This window comes from Bubalus bubalis, chromosome 3 (genome assembly GCF_019923935.1).
Source record: "Bubalus bubalis isolate 160015118507 breed Murrah chromosome 3, NDDB_SH_1, whole genome shotgun sequence".
NCBI lineage: Eukaryota > Metazoa > Chordata > Mammalia > Artiodactyla > Bovidae > Bubalus > Bubalus bubalis.
The window spans coordinates 13,351,004-13,373,612 of NC_059159.1; the positions used below are offsets into that span (position 1 = coordinate 13,351,004).

At 50.1% G+C, this 22,609-nt stretch overlaps 1 protein-coding gene across 13 annotated transcripts in view; it reads right to left on the reverse strand.

Moving 5' to 3' along the window:
* The window catches only part of B3GNTL1 (UDP-GlcNAc:betaGal beta-1,3-N-acetylglucosaminyltransferase like 1), a 130,291-nt gene that overhangs the window by 34,611 nt on the left and 73,071 nt on the right, over positions 1 to 22,609 (reverse strand). For 7 of the 13 annotated variants that reach the window (XM_044938750.1, XM_044938751.1, XM_044938752.1 and 4 more), the window contains exons 7-11: positions 14,530 to 14,625; positions 8,500 to 8,624; positions 935 to 1,070; positions 762 to 830; positions 244 to 318 (exon numbers count right to left, since the gene is read on the reverse strand). In XM_044938750.1, the coding sequence (XP_044794685.1) occupies positions 244 to 318; positions 762 to 830; positions 935 to 1,070; positions 8,500 to 8,624; positions 14,530 to 14,625 (501 nt within the window). Of the gene's footprint in view, positions 1 to 243; positions 319 to 761; positions 1,071 to 8,499; positions 8,625 to 14,529; positions 14,626 to 22,609 lie in introns of all 13 variants that reach the window. The other 6 variants (XR_006549389.1, XR_006549390.1, XR_006549388.1 and 3 more) reach the window with 1 other exon arrangement.

The following is a 22,609-nucleotide window of genomic DNA, read 5'->3' on the forward strand; positions in this document are numbered from 1 at the left end:
TGGGCAGCCTCGTGGGAAATGCAGCCTGCTTATGGGGCACCGCTGCCTCCCCGACACCCCGGGCCTGGCTGGAGGTGGCCCTGTTGTTCCCGTCCCCGGCCCCATGCAGGCCACCCTCCTGCCCCCACCCCCAGAGCAGCGGTTGCCACCTGCCATCCTAGCCCATGCCCTCCTGGTGGACACGCCATGCTACCTGACCCTGGGGCTGTCCTAGCCACATGTGGGAGGAGAGCTGATACTCACCAGCTTCACGCAGATGACAAAGGGTGGCTGTGCAGCTCGAAAGTGCAGGACTGGGATCCGGGGCTTGGGCCTTTCCTGAGAGGAGAGGAGGGTCATGGGCTGCCCCGTGTTGCTCCCTGCTCCCCCACAGCTGCCCTGTTCACAGTTTGACGCCCTCAGATGGGCACCAGGGCCACAGCCGGACCCAGGACTGGACCTGCTCCCCAAAACCCCAGCCCAGCCATCAACAGCTGCCCCAGGACTCCCGAGGCAGGCAGTGGACAGACCCAGGCCTGTGAATGGCATCTTCAGTGGGGCTGGGGGCAGCGGGGGGCAGGCACAGGGGCCCTCTGGGGTCCTAGAGACTCCGGGAGCCTGGGGGCTGCCTCTCCAAGCCTGGCAGCTGTCTGGGCTCAGATGGCCTTTCCCCAGGAGGAAGGTTCTGGGTAGTGTCCACTCAAAAGGCCTGGGATGGCACCCAGTGGTGGGCCAGGTGTGGTGTGAGTGAGTCCCGGGCGGGGGTGTAGGGGGGCCCGCACCTGAGAGCCCTCGTAGCAGTAGAAGCCCTTTCTGATCTTGTTCTCGTCCACGTCGCAGAAGGCAGCCACCTGGGAAGGACACAGGACACAGCCTCGGGCAGCGGGGGCAGTGCTGCCTGACGGGCAGGGCTGGGGCAGGGCGGGGCGGGCGTGGTGCAGGGGCGGGCCCCCACCTTGCGCTGTGAGCCCACCGTCAGGCTGCGGTAGAGCCGGCGGCCCTGCCGGCCGGCGTTCCAGATGGTGAAGGTCGCCCAGTGGGGCAGGGCCTGCTCTTCCAGAAAGCGGACGCGGTGGTCCCAGATGGTGGTCCTGCCGGGGTGAGGGGTGGGTGAGGGGTGTGAGCTAGGAGGGCAGGGCCTGTGATGCCCCAGGCCTTCCTCCCCGACCCAGAGCCCGCCCACAAGTCCCCCTGGTCTGGGTTGAGGCTTGGGGGGAGCGGCAGCGCTCCAGCTGTTGGCTGAGTGACTGAACCCAGGAGCCTGGAAGACAAGGTCACATTCCTTGCTCCACATGGACCCTCAGACATGCCCAGCTCATGTCCACGTGCTCAGGAAATGTGGGGGATACCAGGCACAGGAGTCCAAGGGAGACCTGGCCGCCCTGGTGTCCAGCACCTGCCACTTTCAGAAACAATGAGGCAGAATGTGCCACCAACATCACATTTTTAAAGAGAGAAAGTATACTGTTTAGAGGACATCACACGTGGTCAAAGTATAAAGAAATGGGTCCTGTGGCAAATAAACTTCCCGCTTGGGACACCAGGAAATGGAACCTGGGAGATGCAGGAGATTTGGGGAAATGGGTGACTTCATCTTAAAGACGATTCCTCCATGCCTCTGGCTGTTGGAAGTATTTCATATGAAACTGTTAAGTGATATAAATGTTGATCATTCTCAATTTAAAATGTAAAGGACAAGATTCAGGGAGTCTCTCATAGGGCTTTTGGGGAAAGACTTTGAAGGAATTCAATTATTGACAAGCCTGAAGGTGTAATTAGCGCTCACTGCTCTGTGAGGTTTTGCTGCTCAAAGACTTTAATCCGACACAGAAACTAACATGAGATCACCTCTTTTACACTGTGGGTGGCAAAGCCTCACGCTGCGAAAAGAGAAGAGTCCCGGCATAAAAGACTTATCGCATGAGAACAGGAGGAGGGTGTATGTGGCACGAGCCATCTGGCTGGATAGCTGCCCCCAGGCACACGGCCACCACCAGGGTCGCCACAGACCCGCCTCCACATCACCTGCTTCACAGCAGCTCAAATGAGGACACACGCACGTGAACCTTCAGGAGACAGTGGAAGAGACCCCAGAGGCCCAGGCATTTCTTAGCCCTGCAGAGCATCTAAGGTGTCCAAGCACTTCTCAGCTCTGCAGAAGACTTGTGTCCAGAAAAACTGTCTTTGCATTTTATTCACCCAGTGTTTCCAACTCCATTTTATGGATGGTGGGAACGTGGTTACTTCCCTGAGGTATACCTGCCAGACAGTTTGATAATTTTTAATGAGATCCACATAGAATAAGAACAAGGAGCTTAGGTGTACATACAAGTCAGGTGGTTATGACAAACATGTATCCAGGTAACCCCCACCCCTATCAAGAGGTGGGGCACCTCCATCACCCCAGAAAGTTTCTGGTACCTCCGTCCCCTGAGAAGAGCAGTCTTGTTTTTGTCCCTGTGGACTAGTTCTGCCTGTTGCAAAAGTGTGTGCTTTTGTATCCGGTTTCTAATTTCTTACTAATCATATACATACATATACATATATATATATATATACATATATATATATATATATATATATATATATATATTTTTTTTTTTTTTTTACATTAATCCTGGTCTGGCAAGTATCAGTTGTTTGTTCTCCTGCTGAGCAGTGCTCCGTTATAGCGGTGCTTATCGATCACCTGCTGACCGGCATCTGGGTTGCTCCCGATCTTGGCTGCTAATAGAGAAATGTTGAGCAATTCATTCATTTCTCATGGATAAACACCTAGACATGGAATTGCTGGGTCATGGGGCAGGTATTAATAAATAAAATAAGGTCTAACAACTTTCGAGAGAGGATGCACCGTGTTTACACTCCCAAGAACAATGAATGTGTGTCTGGTGGTCCACGTTCTCCCCATGATTTGGAATTTCAGACATTACTTTTAACCCTTCCAGTGGGTGTGCAGAGGTTAGTTTTCATTTCTCTGATAATAGTGATGAAACCTTTTTCATGGACTAATTGGCCATTTATATATTATTTGTGAAGTGTCATGTCCATTCAAGAATTTTGCTTATTTTTATTAGATTTTATTTTTTGGTGGTAGAGGTTCTTAACATATTCTCTATACTTGTCCTCCGTGAGATACATAAATTATGAGTATTTTCTCCCAGTCTGCGGTTTGTCTACTTATTTCCCTAATGGTGTCTTTTTAGGAGCAAAAAGTTTTTAACTCTGAAGTTCGATTCGTCAAGTTTTAAATGGCTGAAGAGTCGGCGTCCTAGCAAATGTTTGCCTATCCCAAAGCTGTGAAGATATTCCCTGATGTTTTCTTCTAGAAGCTTTATCATTTAACTGCTTCTATTTTTACATCTAAGCCATCTAGAATTAATTCTTCAATAAGGGGGTGAGTTCTTTTTTCCATATGCATATCCATTTGTTCAAAATATTTTTCTTTTTCCATTGAATGCCTTTGGAGACTTTGTTGAAAATCAGTAGTGAGTCTATTTCTGGACTCTCTGCTCTGCTTCACTGATAGGTATTTCTGCATTTATGCTACTAATACATTTTCCTGATTGGTGTAGCTTCAGAGTGAGTCTTAAAATCAGGCACAATGGATCCTCAAATTTTGCTCTTTTCAAGATTATTTAGGCCAGTCTGGGTCCTCTGATTTTTTTGTGAATTTTAAAATCAGATGATCGGTTTCTACAAAGAAGCCAGCTGGGACTTTTACAGGGATTGCACTGAATCTACAGATCAATTTGGGCAGAACTGATGTTAACAATACTGAGTCTTGGGATTTCCCTCATGGTTCAGTGGTTAAGAATCTGAGGCAGGGACACAGGTTCAACCCCTGGTGTGGGAAGATTCCACAGGCCGCGGGGCAACCAAGCCTGTGCACCGCTACTGGGCCTGAGCTCTCGACAGTGCAGACTGCAGCTCCTGAGTCCTGCGTGTCCTAGACCCCGTGCTCTGCAAGGAGAAGCCTGTGCATGGCGACTAGAGAGCAGCCCCCACCCGCCACAGCTAGATAAAGCCTGCATGCAGCAACCGAGACCCAGCACAGCCAAAAATAAAGTAAAAAAAAAAACCAATAATGAATCTTCCAATCCATGAACGTGGTATCTCTCTCCATCGATCTATCGTATAGGTTTTAATTTCCCTCAGCATTTTTTGGAATGGATTTTAGCAGCTAGAGCTATACTTTGTTACACTTACTTAAAAATATTTTATCATTGATGTCACTGTACATTTTTTAAACTGCATTTTTTTTTCAATTGTTTTATTCCAAGTCTATAAATTTGTATCCTGGAAAACTGACTATATTATTGGTTTTGATTTCCTATGAGACACAATCATGCCGTCTATTGATACAAGCATTAGGAAGTGGAAGGAAGACGGCATCATTTGTATCTTTTCTCCTCCTGATCTTACTGCACTGACTTGCCTTACTATGTTGAATAGAAGTAGTGAGAGGAACAATCAGGAGATCGCTTCCTCCTGATCTTAGAAGGGAATGCTTTCCGTCTTTAATTATTAAATATAAGGTTAGTTATAGGTTTGTGTAGATACTGTCAGACTGAGAAAGTTTCCTTCTATTTCTAGTTTGCTGAGATTTTTTTTAAAAACCATAAAGGGATATTGAATTTTGTTAAATGTTTTTTCTGCATCTATTGGGCTGTGTGTGATTTTTATCCTTTATTCTGTTACTGTAGCAAATCATACTGATTTTGGAGAGTTAAACCAGACTTGTATTCATGATGTATTATCCTTTCATATATATTTATGAATTTGACTTGGCAATATTTTGTGAATGATTTTTTGCACCTATTCTCATAAGGGATATTGGTCTGTAATTTTATTTTCCTGTAATATTCTTGTAGCATTTTAAACTTCAGAGTCATGCTGGTCTTAGGGAGTAAGTGTGAAGCTCCTCCCTCCCAACACCCAATAGATCTTTCTCCTCTTCTATTTCCTAAAAGAATTCATGTAAGGTTAGTATTAGTCTCCCTTACATTTTTGATAGGATATATCAGTAAAGCCATCTGGCTTGGCTTTTCTTTATGAAAAGTTTTAAAATTACAAATCTAATTTTAATTATTATTTATACTTTAAGTATCTCTTGGATCTGTAGCGATGTCCTCTCTTTAATTCTCAGTATACTGGCAATCTGTATTCTCTTAAAAGTCAATCTTGTGACAGGTTTTTCAATTGCACTGATTTTATTTCAAACCAATTCTTGGTTTTACTCATTTTTTTCCTATTGATAGTCCATTTTCAATTTTACCTTCTTTATTCCTTTTCTTCTATTTGAGTTTACTTTGCTGTTAGTTTTGTAACTTTTAAACATGGAGACTTAGATAATTGCTGAGTTTTTTCTTTAATAACATAAGCTTTTAAAGCCATAAAATTTTACTGTAAACTCTACTTTAGCTAAATCCCACAAACTTTTACATACTGTTTTGTCATTAGTTAAAATTTCCCCCTAGTATCCTTGTGATTTTTTTCCCTTGGTTGCTTAATTTCCAAATATTTTGGATATTCAAGATGTCTTATTGATTTCTAATTTATAAAACATACCCAGTATTTCAATCATTTGAAACGTATTCAGACTTGCTTATTGGCCCAAAGTAATATCTATCTTGTACTTTAAAAGTATGTATATTCTGGAGTTCAGTGTTCCTTGGAGATTCCCTGGTGGCTCAGATGGTAAAGCGTCTTCCTGCAATACAGAAGACCCGGGTTTGATCTCGGGGTCGGGAAGATCCCCTGGAAAAGGAAATGGCAACCCACTCCAGTATTCTTGCCTGGAAAATCCCATGGACAGAGGAGCCTGGCAGGCTACAGTCTATGGGGTCACAAAGAGTCAGACATGACTGAGCAATTTCACTTTCTTTCTATCAGTTCAGCCGCTCAGTCGTGTCCGACTCTTTGCAACCCCATGAACTGCAGCACGCCAGGCCTCCCTGTCCATCACCAACTCCCGGAGTTCACTCAAACTCACGTCCATCGAGTCGGTGATGCCATCCAGCCATCTCATCCTCTGTCATCCCCTTCTCCTCCTGCCCCCAATCCCTCTCAGCATTAGAGTCTTTTCCAGTGAGTCAACTCTTTGCATGAGGTGGCCAAAGTACTGGAGTTTCAGCTTTAGCATCATTCCTTCCAAAGAACACCCAGGACTGATCTCCTTCAGAATGGACTGGTTGGATCTCCTTGCAGTCCAAGGGACTCTCAAGAGTCTTCTCCAACACCACAGTTCAAAAGCATCAATTCTTTGGCACTCAGCTTTCTTCACAGTCCAATTCTCACATCCATACATGGCCACTGGAAAAACCATAGCCTTGACTAGATGGACCTTTGTTGGCAAAATAATGTCTCTGCTTTTGAATATGCTATCTAGGTTGGTCATAACTTTCCTTCCAAGGAGTAAGCGTCTTTTAATTTCATGGCTGCAATCACCATCTGTAGTGATTTTGGAGCCCAAAAATATAAAGTCTGACACTGTTTCCCCATCTATTTCCCATGAAGTGATGGGACCAGATGCCATGATCTTCATTTTCTGAATGGTGAGCTTTAAACCAACTTTTTCACTCTCCTCTTTCACTTTCATCAAGAGGCTTTTTAGTTCTTCTTCAGTTTCTGCCATAAGGGTGGTGTCATCTGCATATCTGAGGTTATTGATATTTCTCCCAGCAATCTTGATTCTAGCTTTCTTTCTATAGTGTTCCTTAAATGTCTAATGTTGGCTAATTAACAGTGTTCTCAAATCTTCTGATCCTCACAGACTTCCCAACTTCTATCAATTACTGAGATACAAATATTAAAATTTTCAACTGTAACTATGGGTTTGTCTACTTCTCCCTTTATTTCTACCAGTTTTTGCCTGTGTACTTTGAAACTCTGTGATTGGGGATATACACACTTAGGACTCTTATGTCCCCCAGACCTTCACCCCATGCGTGCAGATCGCACTCACACTGAGTCGAGTTCATGACAATAAACTCCCTATGACGCTTCACTAGAGCTACTATATCAAAATTCAGATCTATCAAAAGACAAGAGAAATCAAGCTCTTTTGCTTAAAGCTGGAAAACAAAGAAGCTAAGCTTCAGTAAGGAATAGCACCCGTGCAAAAGTTCAAGGATCTCCCAAATGAATATGAATACTGCAATCTGCGATCCCCCCACAACACATTCTCCAATCAGCATCACGCCCGCTGTGACAGTGGACAGGAGACCTCTCTGGACAGCAGCTGAGTGGCCACGCCTTCCAACGAGTCTCATACCCTCTGGGGGAGAAGAGAGTCTCCTCTGTGTCCAGAAACTCAAATGCATGTCTTTGCATCACACTCTTTCCACTCAGAAGATGCCCTGATCACAGACCTGTTTCAGGGCTCCACTCCTCTCTTTCCCCAAGTAAGCAGCATCACAGGAGCACCGAGGGTCTCCACACTTGTGGTGGTTTGAAACAAAACACTCGCACACACCTGCACAAACATACATGTGCACATGCACAGAGTTCAAACTAAAGAAAGAAAACACACAGCTCCTTCGTCTTCACCCAGCCTGCACTTTGGGCACCTCCCCTGCCCTACCCCTGGCAGTCGATCTCCAGCTTTGGAACCTGGGAGGCCGTGAGCCATGACAAGGAGGGGGCCAACCTTTGCGATGGCCCACGTAGGGGATGACCCAACCTCTGCCCCAGCCGGCCTCCCCTTGGTGGGCAGAGAAGGAAGAGGACGCCCCCAGCCCACCTGTCATCACATCAGTGGTGGGCTGGGCTCATTCTGAGTCCTTTCAGCTCAAATCAAGTGAGAACAAGACCCGCAGACAACATCCACATGTGAATTGTGTGTGTGTCTAGTTGCTCAGTTGTGTCCAGTTGTCCAGTCTTTGGACTGTAGCCTGCCAGGCTCCTCTGCCCATGGAATTTTTCAGGCAAGAACACTGCTGTGGGTTGCCATGCCCCCTGCAGGGGATCTTGCTGACCCAGGGAATCGAACCCACGTCTCCTGTGTCTCCTGCATTGCAGGCAGATTCTTTACCCACTGAGCCACGATCCAGTGGTTAAGAATCTGCCTGCCAATGCAGGGGACACGGGTTTGATCCTTAGTCCAGAAAATACAATCCCATGTGCTATGGGGCAACTAAGCCCCGTATCACAATTACTGAGCTCATGCTCTAGAGACCTTGAGCCGCAACTACTGAAGTCCAAGCGCCCAGAGCCTGCGCTCTGCAATAAGGGAAGCCACCACAATGAGGAGCAACTAGAGAGCAGGCCCTGCTCGCTGCAACTAGAGATAGCCTGTGCAGCAACAAAGACCCAAAGCAACTGAAATAAATAATAAAAAGTGAGAGCAGACATTTAGCCTTGATCCTGAGGAAAACGCTGGTCCACAGACTGGGGACAACCTCCCTCCTGGGAGGCTGTGGGCCCTGGTGTCAGCCACACTCCCAGGTCCCCACCTTGGGGCAGAGACCTGACTGGGTCCCCCCCACCCCGCCCGGTCTGGACCCCAGGACCACGTACTCGAGGACGGAGTGTGTGGCCGCGCCGGGGTGGTAGCGGTAGAGGAGGAGGCTCTGGTCCACACGGACGACCCCGCCGCCCTTCCTCAGGTGCTCGTAGAAGAACAGCAGGTCCTCAGGGACACCCTGCAGGATGAAGAAACATGTGTCCACTCAGAACAGAGCCTTGGTTCAGGCAACGGGAGATGGAGGTCGGCCCGGGGCCCCCACACTTGAGCCCAGCCTGACTGGTGAGGCCTCAGCTGGAAAACAACACATCCAGCTGCCCCCAGCTCATGGCCAGAGCTCGGCAAACGTGACCTTAAGAGGTGGCTCTGGGACAAGAAGGTGCCCGAGGAGTAGACCTAAGCCCCGTAGTCACTCTCACTTACGGCCTCCAACTGGACCCCGGACCCCACTGCCCCCTCCCTGTTGACGGGCACGCTGCTCCGAGGGTCTGCAGGGTCCCACGGGGTCCTCCTGTCCTGTGAGAACCCAGGCCTCCCACCCTCTTCTGGAGAAGGGCCCAGATCAGGGCTGGCTGGCGGGGCTGCAGCTGCCCTGCTGGTCAGTCTGGGGCTGGGGGGCCTCAGTCCTGACGGGGATAACAATCGCAGCTCCTTCACTTCCTTGAGTTCAAGGTGAAAACCAAGAAAGCAGAGGGTCTGGACAGGAGGTCACCCAGGGCGTGACTGGTGAGCAGAGCCCAGCGACAGCCGGGCAAGCTGCCAGGACCCCTGCTCCGGGCAGAGGCTGGTTTCCCCACAGTGAAGAGGCTGCTGTGCGCCGGCCCCAGCCTGTTCTGCCTCTTCAGCCCAAGCTCAGGTCAGGGCAGCGCCAGCACCACAGTGGGGCTGACTGTTCCCGGTAGAGCCACTCTTGCTCACCCAGCTCATCCACCCCAAGGGGAAGGCGGCATGGCTGGCCTCTGAGGTCTCGACGCCCTGGTAAAGCCCCGTGGCCATTACCCTTGGGGAGAGAGGGGACTCCTGGCCACTTTTGGCCAGCTTCTTGGCCCAAGTGTATCCCTGGACTGGGCCCTATGCACCCAGCCTCTGGGGTCTGTGATCACCCGGCCATGAATTCTGCCACCTCCTGGCTCAGGACTGAGAGCCACCGTGTGGGCAGCCCACTGGGCTCACTCCTGAGCTGCCACACTGAGCGCCGCATCGGTCCCCACACAGAGCCACCCCTGCCCAGGAAATCGCTGCCAGGGGGTCTCAACACACGGGAGACTGACGGGGCAGCAGGCTGCACAGGAAAGCGACTCAGGAGCCGGCGAACAGCCTCACTTCCAGCGTCAGCTGCTGAGTCATTCCGTGACTTGATGGACCACTGTGGTGGCTGAAGTGTTTTCACAAAGACCACACAAGTCATGAAAGGATTTATACCAAAATGTTAAAAGTCAGCTTTCACAATCGTGCCTGCACGCACACTGCAGCTAGAGAGGAGCACCCACTAGCCGCACCCGGAGAAAGCCAGCAAGCGGCAATGAAGACCCAGTGCAGCCAAATTAAGAAAAAATGTTTGCAGCTCAGCTAAAAGTCGTCCACGGTTAAAGAAAGACAAAAGGACCCCACACAAAAGTTCAGAGCAGATGTGTGGTGATGGGCTCACAGGTGATTTGTATATTTTTCCTTTTGCTAATTTTCTGCATTTTCAAAGGCACCTTTCCAGAGCACATTGTAACTCTGCGCTTTATAGATTTAGGAAGGAGAGAAGATGTCCTCTCTGCTCATGACCAGTAGGAACTCAACCCCAGAGTTTTCTTATTTCTGGCAAAGAGACAACTGAGGATTTGGCCAGAGGAGGTAGAAAACCAGGTCCTGAGGCCCAGTCCTCCATGGAGACAGGGGCCTGAGAAGATTGGGGGAGTCACCCCTGCCTTGGGGGCTCTTGGGGTGTGGAAGGGCGTGTGCCCTCGGAGGTGTGGAGAAAGGGGATGAGGACCCTGTGGGATGAAACAGGAGAAGCAGGAGACACACTCTCCTCCCCCTCCTTCCCTCAACGCTGCTGTACTTCCCTGGGGTCACACAAGGGGCGACCCTGGGGCAGGAGTCCTGTGAATAGAGGCTACACAAAGCCAGCGTGACGGGAAACAGAAAACAAACACTTCTGTGAACAGACATGAACCCCAAACAAAAACACCACCACCAAAAATCAAGGAGAAAAAAATTCTGTGAACAACTCTCCAAGTGAAATCACACGTCCTCCACAAGGCTTGAGAACGGGGCAGGCCATCTTGAACCAGAAATTCCGTAACAGAGCTGGACCCGTGCAAAGACAGAGGAGAGGGGGGACTAGCCTGGGCTGGGGGCGTGACCACAGGTAGGCTTCTCTGGGAGGTGAAGCTCTTTCGTAACATCAGACGGTGGTGATGGTTGTACATCCCCGTGAATGTGCTGAAATACACTGAACTGCACATTTAACAGGTGAATTATACGAATTATACCCCAATAAACCTTTTAAATAAGAGAGGATTGACTGAACTCAAAATAGAAATAGAAGAAAAAGATAAAAATTATGTGAGAAATGAAGACGAAATTAGAAAGTTCTCCAGGGAAAACAGATCTGAATAAAAATAAGGGGCACTGAAGAAATGTAGGAAAATAAACAAGAAAGTGAAGATTAAGAAAATTAAATAATAAAAAAGGGTTTAAGAGAGAGTTGTTGAAATGGAAGACAAAGAAAATCTAGCCAATGTATAATGAATACTGAAATAGAAAACCACAGCAACAGCGGACAGCTAAAACTTAAAACTATAAGCCAAAAAGAGATAAGAGCAGACCTGGTTCCCACATCGGAACCAGATCACGTCGGAACCCAGTGAAACCAAGAGTCTTTAACAACAAGAGGGGAATTCCCCTGTTACCTCCAGGTGAGTCTGAGGAGTGTCAGGCAAAGAGAGGCAATGAAGAGCTGTGTCCTCAGGACGGGAGGGAAGGTGTGGCCCAGGGTTTTCTGTGCAGTCCATCCCTCCTTCGTGTGTCCAAAACCACAGTGTAAATGTGCAGGAACAAGGAATGCCATGGCCCTTCAGACATGGGGAAGCCTGACGTGTGAGGCTGAGTCCAAGGACTCGGACAGGCACCTGGGGACTCAGCATGTGGGCCCGCCTTCTGATGTGAGCAGAAATCACACATCAAAATCAGGAGAGAGAGAGGGAATAGGCTTGACTGCCATCCAAGCAACAGGTAGGAGTCAGAATACCTTCAAAAACAAACACAAAAAGCTGAGCAGGAAAGGTTTAAGAAGAGCATATGGAATTAAGGGCATTCGATACAGAGATGACAAAATACAAACCTTCTTTGATACCGAGAGAGGTTTCTAAGGCACGAGAGAAGATGCTGGCTTCTGGCTTTGGGTGTCTGAGAGGCCAACCTCTGCAGTACCTGTGAGGCCCAGGCTCAGAGCGGGGGGCGCCGGGGCAGGGAGATGAAACCCACAAAACAGAGGTGGACGCCCCAGCCTCGCTGCCCTGACGTCCTCGGGACAGAACCTGGGCGAGCACAGGTGGGAGTGAGGGAAGATCCCAGAACACAGAGACCAAGGATGGGAGGAAATACCCACGAGCACGCACCTGACCCAGAACACCAACACCTCAACAAGACGACACCACAGGGATTTCTCCAGCGGTCCAGGCCCCCTGCATCAAATCCAAGTGACTAAGACTCCGGGCTTCCAATGCAGGGGGCCTGGGTTCGATCCCTGTTCAGGGAACTAGATCCCACAGAGTCTGAGTGCTGCAACTAAAGATCCCACATGCTTCGACAAAGATGGAAGATCCTGTGTGCCGCAACTGAGACCTCCCTGGCCAAATAAATAAGACGCTCCACCCAAAACTGGGCAAAAAAATCTGGATGCTTCATAAAACATAGGAGCAGCCAATCCGCACATGAAAAATTGCTCAATATTGTAAGTCATCTAGAAAATGTAGATTAAAATACAACAGGAAACCACACAACTCCAGTCAGAATGGCTGAAATGCAAAGGAGGCTGGGGCCCCCACCTCCAGAGAGGGGGTGGCAGCTCATAAGCCACACGGCCGCTCCAAACCTGAGGATCTTTCCAAGGGGTGCAAAGGCACTTCTGAAAAGTGTCTGCCGTGCCGGGTAGCAGCTCTTCTGAGGAACCACGATCCCCTCCCTGCCATCCCCGCCCTCAGAAGAGCTCTGTTCTGAACCAACAAACACCATTTTGGTCACTTTCTTTTTGGTTTAAGGGCCTGAAACAGTTGCCTCCTGGGAACATCCAGACCCCTCAAGCTGGGTGCCGTCCCGCGCCCTCCTCCAACTCTCCTTCTCCCCTCCACCTCACTCTGGGAGTGCATCTTCCGGATTTAAAACCTGAGCACCTTGCGGGCTCAGCTCATGCCCACTGTGTCCTCGTTTATCCCCGAGTCTCGCTGCCATCTTGCTCTGGGACCTTTAGCACCTCAACTGTCCCGGCGGCTCCAGTTCCCTGCTCTTCCCTTCCGGGTGAGAACTGCAGCCTCCCGGACCCGGACAACCAGCTGAGGACCAGCCCCCAGCACATGGTGCTCCCTCAAATGCATTCCACAAAGAACTCTTCAGCTCAACCTGTTTTCTTGGGGGAGGGCCTGAAGGAACCAGGAAGCACCTCATGTCCTCATCCTGGCGGTGGGCTTCACGGCCATCTGTGACCCCCTCCTCATGCCACATCCCTCACTTGCTGCAGCCACGGCCCCATCCCAGCCCAGGTCCTTGGTCCCTGAGCCCTGTACAAAGAGAGGGATGGACTTTCTTTTCCCTCCGCAGCTCTCTCTCCAGGAAGAATTAACTTGTGCTAAGAGGCCTGACGCACTTCCCGTCCTGAAGCTGGTCATGGCTGCAATTTAAGGAATGCCTCCTGATGACCATCTTGGAGCCACTTGCCACAGAGGAATGAGAACAGGTGCTTGGACTCAGCACCAGTGAGAGCAGCTTTTGCAGCACCTGCTTAGTGGTGGGGAGACTCATGGTGTGTCCCTTTGCTCCCCCCATGCCTTGATTTCAAGGAGAATCTGTTGGCAGAGAGGACACTCTGCCATCTCTCTGGCCTTGGCCCCCTGCAGCCCCCGGTGGGAGTCCCTGGGCAGAGTGTGGCTACGCGCTCACGAGACCCTCCAGGACAGGGAGGGCCTGTGGAGCTGAGGTGCAGACATTCCCCAGTCTGGCCAGTCCTGAGGACAGGCGGGCTGGGCCCCTGGTTTGTACACGCGAGACCAGCATGGAGGGCATGTCTGGGTAGTTATGGGAGGGACTGTCTGGCCAGGGTCCAGCACAGGGGGCAGCTGAGGAGCTGGCCTCTCCCTGGGGGGTGGTCAGAGAAATGCTGGGTGGGGTCAGGGAGGAGGGGGGCCCCAAGCCAAGGATCCACTGGGCCCCTGGCAGTGGGTGACAGTCCCCTCCAAAGTGGAGAGAAGACTCTGAGCGGGCTGGACGGAGGGCCAAGGTCCTGGGGCAGATGGTTAGCCTGGGCCTGTGTCACCCCCACCTTCTGGCCTAATGGGCTTGAACACGTCTGGCCCACAGGCTCCATCCACCATGAGAACAGAACACACGTCTCAGAGCCAATTTAAGGAGACTGAAAGGAAAGCAAACTAATCAACCTTGGTTTACCTTCTGACGAGTGTTCCGTCGGAGTGTTCCCTCTAAGGCCGTCGAGGAGGGAGAGCAGGTCGGGGTCTGCGTCCCCGTTTCTAAGCCAGAGGCCAGCGTGGGTCCTGCCCTGCAGGGGAGGCCCAGGCCAGCTCGGCCCCCAGTGCTCCGGGGCCGCCGCCCTCAGGGGAGCGAGGGGCGCCCCTCTCCCACTGCCGCCCAGGGTGGCAGGGCGGCACTGCCCGTGTCCTGCGTTTTCCCACAAACAGCCCTTAAACCGGGATGAGGTGGCTGCGTGGGTGTGAGCCCAGAGGAGACGCCCACGGTCTTCACACAGAAACCCGCTGCTCCCGGGGAGGCCCAGCACCCACACGCAGCCCCAGGGAGCGCCGGGAAGGCCCTCAAAGCCCCTCCCCGCATGCCCAGAGGAGGGATCCATGGACCACACTTACCCGCCCGCCCTCATCAAATGCGCCCACGTGGGCGAACCAGGCTCGGGAGCAGAACCAGGTGGGCATGATCACGGTGGGGCCGTTGGAGGTAAACACCTGGAAACAATTAGCATCGACACAATTAACAGGGAAGAACAGTTGTCGCACAACCCCTCGGGTTATCTCCCAGAAAGTCACTCAGAAAGTGATAAACCGTGCATGCCCCTTCCCTGTCAGTACAAAGGCTCAAGTGGCTTTAGAGGCAGAGTAATGGTGTCCGGCTCCCCAGGCGGACAGACAAGGGGGATCCCCACCCCCAGCTCCTCGGGGCTGTGCTCTAATCACTCCCTGATCGAGCTTCACCTACACCCTAATGAAAAGGAATGCCTAAAAGGAAGAGCGACGACAGAGAGGAGCTGCGTGTCCACCACGGGGGGCTTTGTCTGCCTGACTGGGGGGTAGCTGGGCTTGGGGGCTCCGAGCTCTTTATTTCTACTAGGTTATAAAGTCTGCACTTGTGCCATGGACTCTGTGAGAACCTGCCTGACGTCAGGCCTGACCTGCAGCCAAATCATGGACAGTGAGAGGCTGTGAGCACGTCTGGGGGACAGGGAGTCACGCCCAGAAGCTGAGCTGGAACAGAATGGGACGGACAGACCCCCATGCTCTGTGCCTGGGACAAGTTTCTTCTGTACTTTGTTATGGTTTGTGAACATCCAGCAGCAGTCAGTCACTTGGGACAGCCCACCCCTTCCACGCAGCCCTCACCTGCCAAGCTTGCTCAGCCCCGAGCAAGCCTGTCTTCTGCACTTTTGCTTTGAGACACCGACCAGAGACTACTCCCTGCCTAGCCCCCGCCTCTCAAGCTTTCTGCTCACTCAGGAGCCTCACCGACCACAGGTGGCTGGGGGAACCTGTTTGTGGAACTTTCTCGTTGGTGACACAGGGAAGGGGCGAGGCTGCTGCGGTGACTAGGGCTTGGTGATTGACATGGGACCCCCTGCACCCCACCCCACCCTGGGCTTAAGAAGTGGAGCGGCTGCTGACGTGTGGGTTCTGAGTTTTAAATGTGGTTTCCAGCAAGACAGAACTCGTGAGGGTCTTAACAATCCTCTTAGAAATTTGCCAGTCATCAGTTCTAGTCACTGTTTGAATTGTGTGTAGGTGAAGGAATGTCGTGTCTTAACCTGGTGTGTGATGTGTAGCGTGTGAGCCCCTCTGTGTACAGGTGCCCCCGTCTGTCACCTGAGGCTGCCCGTGGGTGCCCCTTCCTTGTCCTGCAGCAGAGCAGGGGCTGAGGTCCTGTCCAGACCAGCCCCTGACCAGGGGAGCCATGGAGCCCTCGGGAGAAGGTGGTGTAGGCTTAATGAGCATATCCCACCTCTAAAACCCCAGGGGCTCATTATAAGAAACCTTGAGCAAAACTGTCTTAGAAGAAAAACAACCCTTTCTTCGATGAATGGCCTGTTGCGGCCACTTCCTGCACTCAGGTCACGTGTTCCTGGATGTGAAACATGGTCAGGCCCTAGTGTGGGTCAAGCAGGTCAGCAGGACTCAGGGCCAGCTCCCTGGCACAGTCACAATTCTGCCTCCACTGCTCCCACGAGCTCAGGCTGGTCCTGCCAGCCCACAAGGAGTGGAGAGGGGCTCCTGGCTTCCTGGGATTCGCCCTGCCTGTAGCCACAACACCTGGCCTGGGCCATGGAGGTTCTGCCAACAACTAGAGACCAGAACACAGGGCTCTTTCCCTTGACACCCTGGGGCACGAAGGATGTGGGGAAAATACAAAGGGGACCGGGCCCCCCTCCCTCCCTCGCTGTACTGCCTGCACTGAGTCTGAGGCAGGGAGGGAGAAGGAGGCAGCACCCAGGAGCAAAGGGGTCTCCAGGGAGACCCAAACATCTGCCTCTCTCTGCCCTGGACTCTGGGCACAGAGCCTTCAACCCAGACAAGCCCCTCACACACGCACACACCTACACACATAGACAACACACATCCACTGCCTTGGCAGGCGGGCTCTGAGGGCAAGCCCACCACCTGCAAGGGGATTTGCAGGAATTGAAGACTCCTGTACTGAAGTCTGGAGAAGGCAATGGCACCCCACTCCAGTACTCTTGCCTGGAAAATCCCATGGGCGGAGGAGCCTGGTAGGCTGCAGTCCATGGGGTCGCAAAGAGTCGGATACGACTGAGCAACTTCCCTTTCACTTTTCACTTTCCTGCATTGGAGAAGGAAATGGCAACCCACTCCAGTGTTCTTGCCTGGAGAATCCCAGGGACAGGGAAGCCTGGTGGGCTGCTGTCTATGGGGTCACACAGAGTCGGACACAACTGAAGCGACTTGGCAGCAGCGGCAGTACTGAAGTCAGCTCACTTCCGCCTTCATTAGGGGCGAAGGGCAGGCACCGGGCCCACCCTTCTCAGCCCAGAACACGAGCTCCCCCGTCCAGCAGTGCAGAAGCCTCAGCGGGTGAGGGTGTCTCAGGCAAGGCCCTGGGAGGAGGGCTAGCGTCCCCATGCTGGGCCTGGTTACAGCCATGCTTACCCACACCTCTGAGCTTGGGCGCCGTGTCCAGCCACGGCACTGGCTTAGAGTGACCGGCGTGTGCTCCTGATTCTAACAACACACACTCGGCCTGGAGACCACCAAGCTGAACATTTGGATAGTACACACAGGCCCTGCTCCCCTGTGCCACTTCATTTGGCTGCAGCTGCTGAGAGGCTCACGTGGATGGCGACTCACACCACAGCTCAGGGGCCGGTCTGGTGGGGCCTCTTCCTGGCCTGCAGGCGGCCTTTTCCGTGTGGCCCCACATGGCTGCAAGAGCTCTGGGGTCTGATCCCATCACAGGGCTCCACCCTCACGGCCTCAGCTGACCCCAGTCACTCCCAAAGGCCCCGTCTCCTAGTCCCATCACATTGAGGGTTCAGGACCTGAAGACAAGGATGGAGGACATGGGCATTCGGCCCAGAACAGGTCCACCCCATTCTCAGACCTCCAGCTCTGCCCTGTCCCCCAGTGGCAAGTGCTCCCGAGTTCTGATCCATAGGCATTCGCACCCAGGAGCCCATCAGCAATGACCACTCATCTCTAATTGACCCCATGCTCCAGACTACAAACCTGGCTGCCCACTAACGTCTTCCCTTAGTTGCATGAGGGACAACTCCAATGACTTACAATTTTGTTGAGCATGATCAACACGCAACACATGGTACATATTTAAAGTTTGATGAATGTGACCAAAATATACACACCCAACCACCCCATCACCAGCTTCCTTGTGCCCTTGTCCGTCCCCCGGGGTGAGCTTCCCACCTCCCTCCCCCAGGCAATTGCTAACTTCCTTTTTTGGGGGGCGGGCACACACTGCTTTCAGGATCTTAGTTCCCCAAAAAGGGATCAGACCCTGGCCCTTGGCAATGAAAGTGTGGAATTGTAACCACTGGACCACCAGGGGATTCTCTGATTGGCTTTCTATCACAAGTAAATTACTTGCATTTACCAGGATTTCAGAGTCATGCAGTCTTTTCTGGTTTCTTGCACTCAGTACCATCTGTTCGCTCTAAACTACAGCTGTTTTCCCTTTCGCCTGTTGGATGCGGGCTGCTCCTAGTTTATGTGGCGAACATCTGGGTGTAAGTCTCTAGGCTTCTGTTTCTCTCAGGTAAACACCCAGAGGGGATGACTGGATGAAAAGGCAGTTGAATGGACAGCTTCTAAAAAATCTGCTAAACTGTTTTCCAAAGTGGTTGCATCATTCGAGTTCGCACCAGCAGTGAGTTCCCATTGCTCCACGTTCTTGCAAACACGTGGGATGGCCAGCCTTTTTCTTCTAGACCTGCTAACAGGTCTGCACTGTATCTCACTGAGGACGTAACATTTTTCTAATGGCGAACCATGCTGAACTGATTTGCCATCCATATACCTTATCTGATGAGGCATCTATTCAAATCATTGGCCCATTTTTTGGGGGGACGTTTATTTTCTTATCATTCAGCTCTGAGAGCCCTACAGAGCTCTGGGCACAAGCCCTTTATCAGAAATTATCTGCAAATATTTTCTCCCATTCCCCTGACCTGTCTTTTCATTCTCTTAACAATGTTTTTCAAAGAAGTTTTCAACATTCTTGAATTCCAATTGACCCATTTTTTTCCTCTTATTAATTGTGATTTTGGTATCTTATCTGAGAACTTTTTTGCCTAACCCAAGGATGTAAAGATTTTTTTTCCTAAGTTTTCTTCTAGAATTTTTACAGTTTTAAGTTCTACATTTCGTTCTAGGATCCATTTTGAGTTAATTTTCACACATAGTGTGAAGTTTTAAAGTTCAATTTTATTGCATATGGATATCCAGGTGTCCATCTGTTTGAAGATGATGCTCTTTTCCCTCTGAACTGCATTTGCACTTTGATAAAAGATCAGTTGTCTGTGCACACACAGGTCAATTCTGGACTCTACTCCATTCCTTTGATCTATCTTTATGCCAACACACTTGTCTGGATTAGCCTTGAGGTTGGGTAGTGCTTGTTCTCTAACCTTGTTCTTCTTTTTCGGATGAATTTTTGACTATTCTAAATCCTTTGCATTTCCAACAAATTTTAGAATGAGTTTGTCAATTTCCATTAAAAACAACAACAACAAACAACCCTGCTGTGATATCAACTGGGATCATGATGAACATACAGATCAGTCTGGGGAAGACAGACATCTCAGCAACACTGAGTCCTCCAACCCATGAGCACCGTGCATCTCCCCATTCACTTAAGGCTTATTTCTTGCAGTAACTGTACTGGTTTCCTGTGGTTGCTGTCACAAATTACCACAAACTTAGTGACTTAAAACAACAGTGGTTTATTTTCTTAAAGTTCTGGAGGCCAGAAGTTCTAAGTGAGTCTCGCAGTGTGAAATCGGGGTGTCAGCAGGGCCTTGCTCCATTCAGAGGCGGGGGGACCATCGTTCCAGCTTCTGAAGGCCACCAGCACCACTCGCCCTCCCTGGCTCAGGGCCCTTTTCCTGTATTCACAGCCAGCGGCTTGGTGTCTCCTCTGTTTGGGTCAAATCTCCTCTGATTCCTCTTATAAGGACACTTACAATGGCAGGGCAATCTCGAAGTCCTTCATCACATCCGCAAAGACACTTTTTCCATTTAAAGTAACATTTCCAGTGTAACCCCCAATCCCCAGGGGACATCTGTCAGATGTTTACAGACCTTTGCAGAGATTACACCTGGGGGTGGGAGGCGTGAGGAGACGGAGAGGGGCACTCCTGCTATCTAGCTGGGACAGGGGAATGAAGTTTTAACTGGGAGGAAACACACTACACCCTCATGTTGCTGCAATTAAAAAGACTGACACCACCAAGTGAAAAATCGCACAGGTTTCGGGGAGGACAGTGAGACAGAACCACTTTGCAAAGCAGCTGAGCAGGTACTCAGACCTTCTGCACAACCAGTCGCTCGGCTTCTGGGCACACACCACACAAAACCTGTCCACGAATGTTCCAAGCGGCTTTCTTTACAGCAGACAAAACACATTAGAACCTAAACATTATGCATCAACCGTGTATGGCAGGACGCCATAGTGCAGACGCAACGCATGCGCCCCCAGCAAAAGAGCAACCGATAGGCACGCAACACAGGTGAACGTCAGCCAAGTGCGGCCATTACAATTTTATTTGTGTGGAATCCTAAAAATGGGAGTTTTAACCACTAGCGACAGAGATAAGGTCAGTGGTGCCTGCAGTCGAGGTACAAAGACACAAACTTAAAAAGTCTTTAACAAAATCTTTGCTGCCACGCAGCAAGCTGCTGGCACGAGCGTCCTGAAGCCATCAGTACAGACCTGAGCCCCGTGACTCCCAGCATCTCAGCATCTGGGTGTTTGAAGGGGCATGCTTGGGGGTTGGGAGGGGGTCTAAAAGGTCTGTGAAGCCAGGTCTACAGCCAACAAATGCCACAGAAGGGCCCCTGAGGCCCTCTGGACTCAGCATTATAGAGCAAATACAAAAACATCAGTGCCAACAAACGTGCTCCGTAATTTCCTGACAGAAAAAAGCTGATTTCACACTATTATTTGGAAACCATTACAAAGCAAAACAGAGCTTCCTGTTTTCAACGCTGACTTGCCAAAACTCCAGACGCATTTTCTGGCGAGTGACTCCACAGCTGCACACCTGATGTTCCAGCTGTTTCCCCCGGTTGTGGGACTTACCAGAGAAAACAGACCCAGTCCCCAGACACACGGGTGCATGAAATGAGGCTTTGAGTGTAAAATGCACATCAGATTTTGAAGACCTGGTATAAAAAAAGCATGTAAAATATCTCACTGATATTTTCATATTGATCACATGTTGAAAGGATAATATTGTGTATACATTAGACTAAAGAAGATATTATTATAATTAATCTGTTTTTAAACCTTTTTAATGTAACTACTAAATTTTAAAAAACTGTATTTTGGCTTCCATTTGTGACTCATCTTCTTTCTTTTTTAATTTGAAGTATAGTTGATCCACAATGTTGTGTCAACTTCCACTGCATCACATCGTATTTCTAAGTATCTGTCCCCAAACAGTTCAATACGTTCTTCTTCTTTCTTTTTAAAAACAGTTTATTTTCAGAGTCGCTTTTTCTCTTTTTAAATTATTTATTTGGCTGTGCTGGGTCTTAGCTGTAGCATGTGGGATTTTCAATCTTTGATGTGGCATGCAGGATCTTTTTAAGTTGCAGCAGGAGAACTCTTAGGGGGACCCAGTACCCTGACCAGGGATCGAACCTGGGCCCCCTGAACGGAGCATGGAGTCTTAGTCACTGGACTACCAGGGAAGTCCGTCAATCCATTCTTTAAGTGACATAGGCCCATGAGGTAGCAGGAAATGCACAGAAACAGCAAAGACTAGTTCAGACAATGGGCAGTACCGGTGGGAGGGAAGGAGTTTAGTCAGCAAATAGCGAGGCCATCACCAGACTGGCCAAGGGTCAGGCCTGGGCAGCTGTGGAATTTGTTAGCACCAGCCTTCCCTCCTGCATTGCCTGCTGCTTTGGTAGGACCACCAAATATTTGGAAATTAAAACAAAGTATTTCTAGATTTCCATGGGTTGAAGAGAAAAAAAAAAAGAGAAACTTAGAAAATATTTTAAGCCAAATGAAAATGAAAAGAACAATATATTAAAATCGTGGGAAGCAGTCAGAACAATAGAGAAGATTTTATAGCTTGAAACATTTATATTAGAAAAGAAGGTCTCAGATCAATGATCTAAGCTTCTACCTTAAGTAGAGAGGAAAATAGCAAAGTAAACAGAAAAAGGATAGACCAGATACAAGAACAGACATCTGTGAAATAGAAAATGATCAAGAACATCAATAAAACCAGAAGCTTGATCTTCAAAAAAACACCAGTGATATTGATAAATATCTACCTTATCAAAAATAGATACAAATGATCAATATGAGAAATAAAAGAACATGTCACTTTTACAAAACTATAGACGTTAATAAGGAAGTAAAGGAACATTGTTAAGTTTATACCAGTAAATTCAATGACCAGATAAAATGGACAAATTCTCAGATGTTCCAGCCAAGGAGACCAGATGCCTGATCTGGGGGGAAGCAGGAAAAATGCCACATATGTCCCCAGCCCACCATAAGCCCAAGACACTCGCCTGCCCACTTAATCCACAAACCATGACCACTGACAGCAAGTTGTTGCAAGCCCTAAGTTTGGAGTCGCTGGTTGCTGCTGCTGCTGCTGCTGCTAAGTGGCTTCAGTCGTGTCCAACTCTGTGCGACCCCATAGACGGCAGCCCACCAGGCTTCCCCGTCCCTGGGATTCTCCAGGCAAGAACACTGGAGTGGGTTGCCATTTCCTTCTCCAATGGAGTCGCTGGTTAAGCAGCAGTAAATAACTAGAACCAACTAAGTGTCTGTTGGATGGCCTAAGTGGTGGAGATACCACGACCAGAAGGTAAGAGAAGCCAGAAATGCCACAGGCAGCCGTGCTCAGTCCAGGGCTGGTGTGGAGGGAGTGATGCAAGAGGACCACCCCCAGAGCTGGAAGACGGAGCAGAGCCCTCAGGGCCACGGTCCTTCATAGCTGCCACTGGG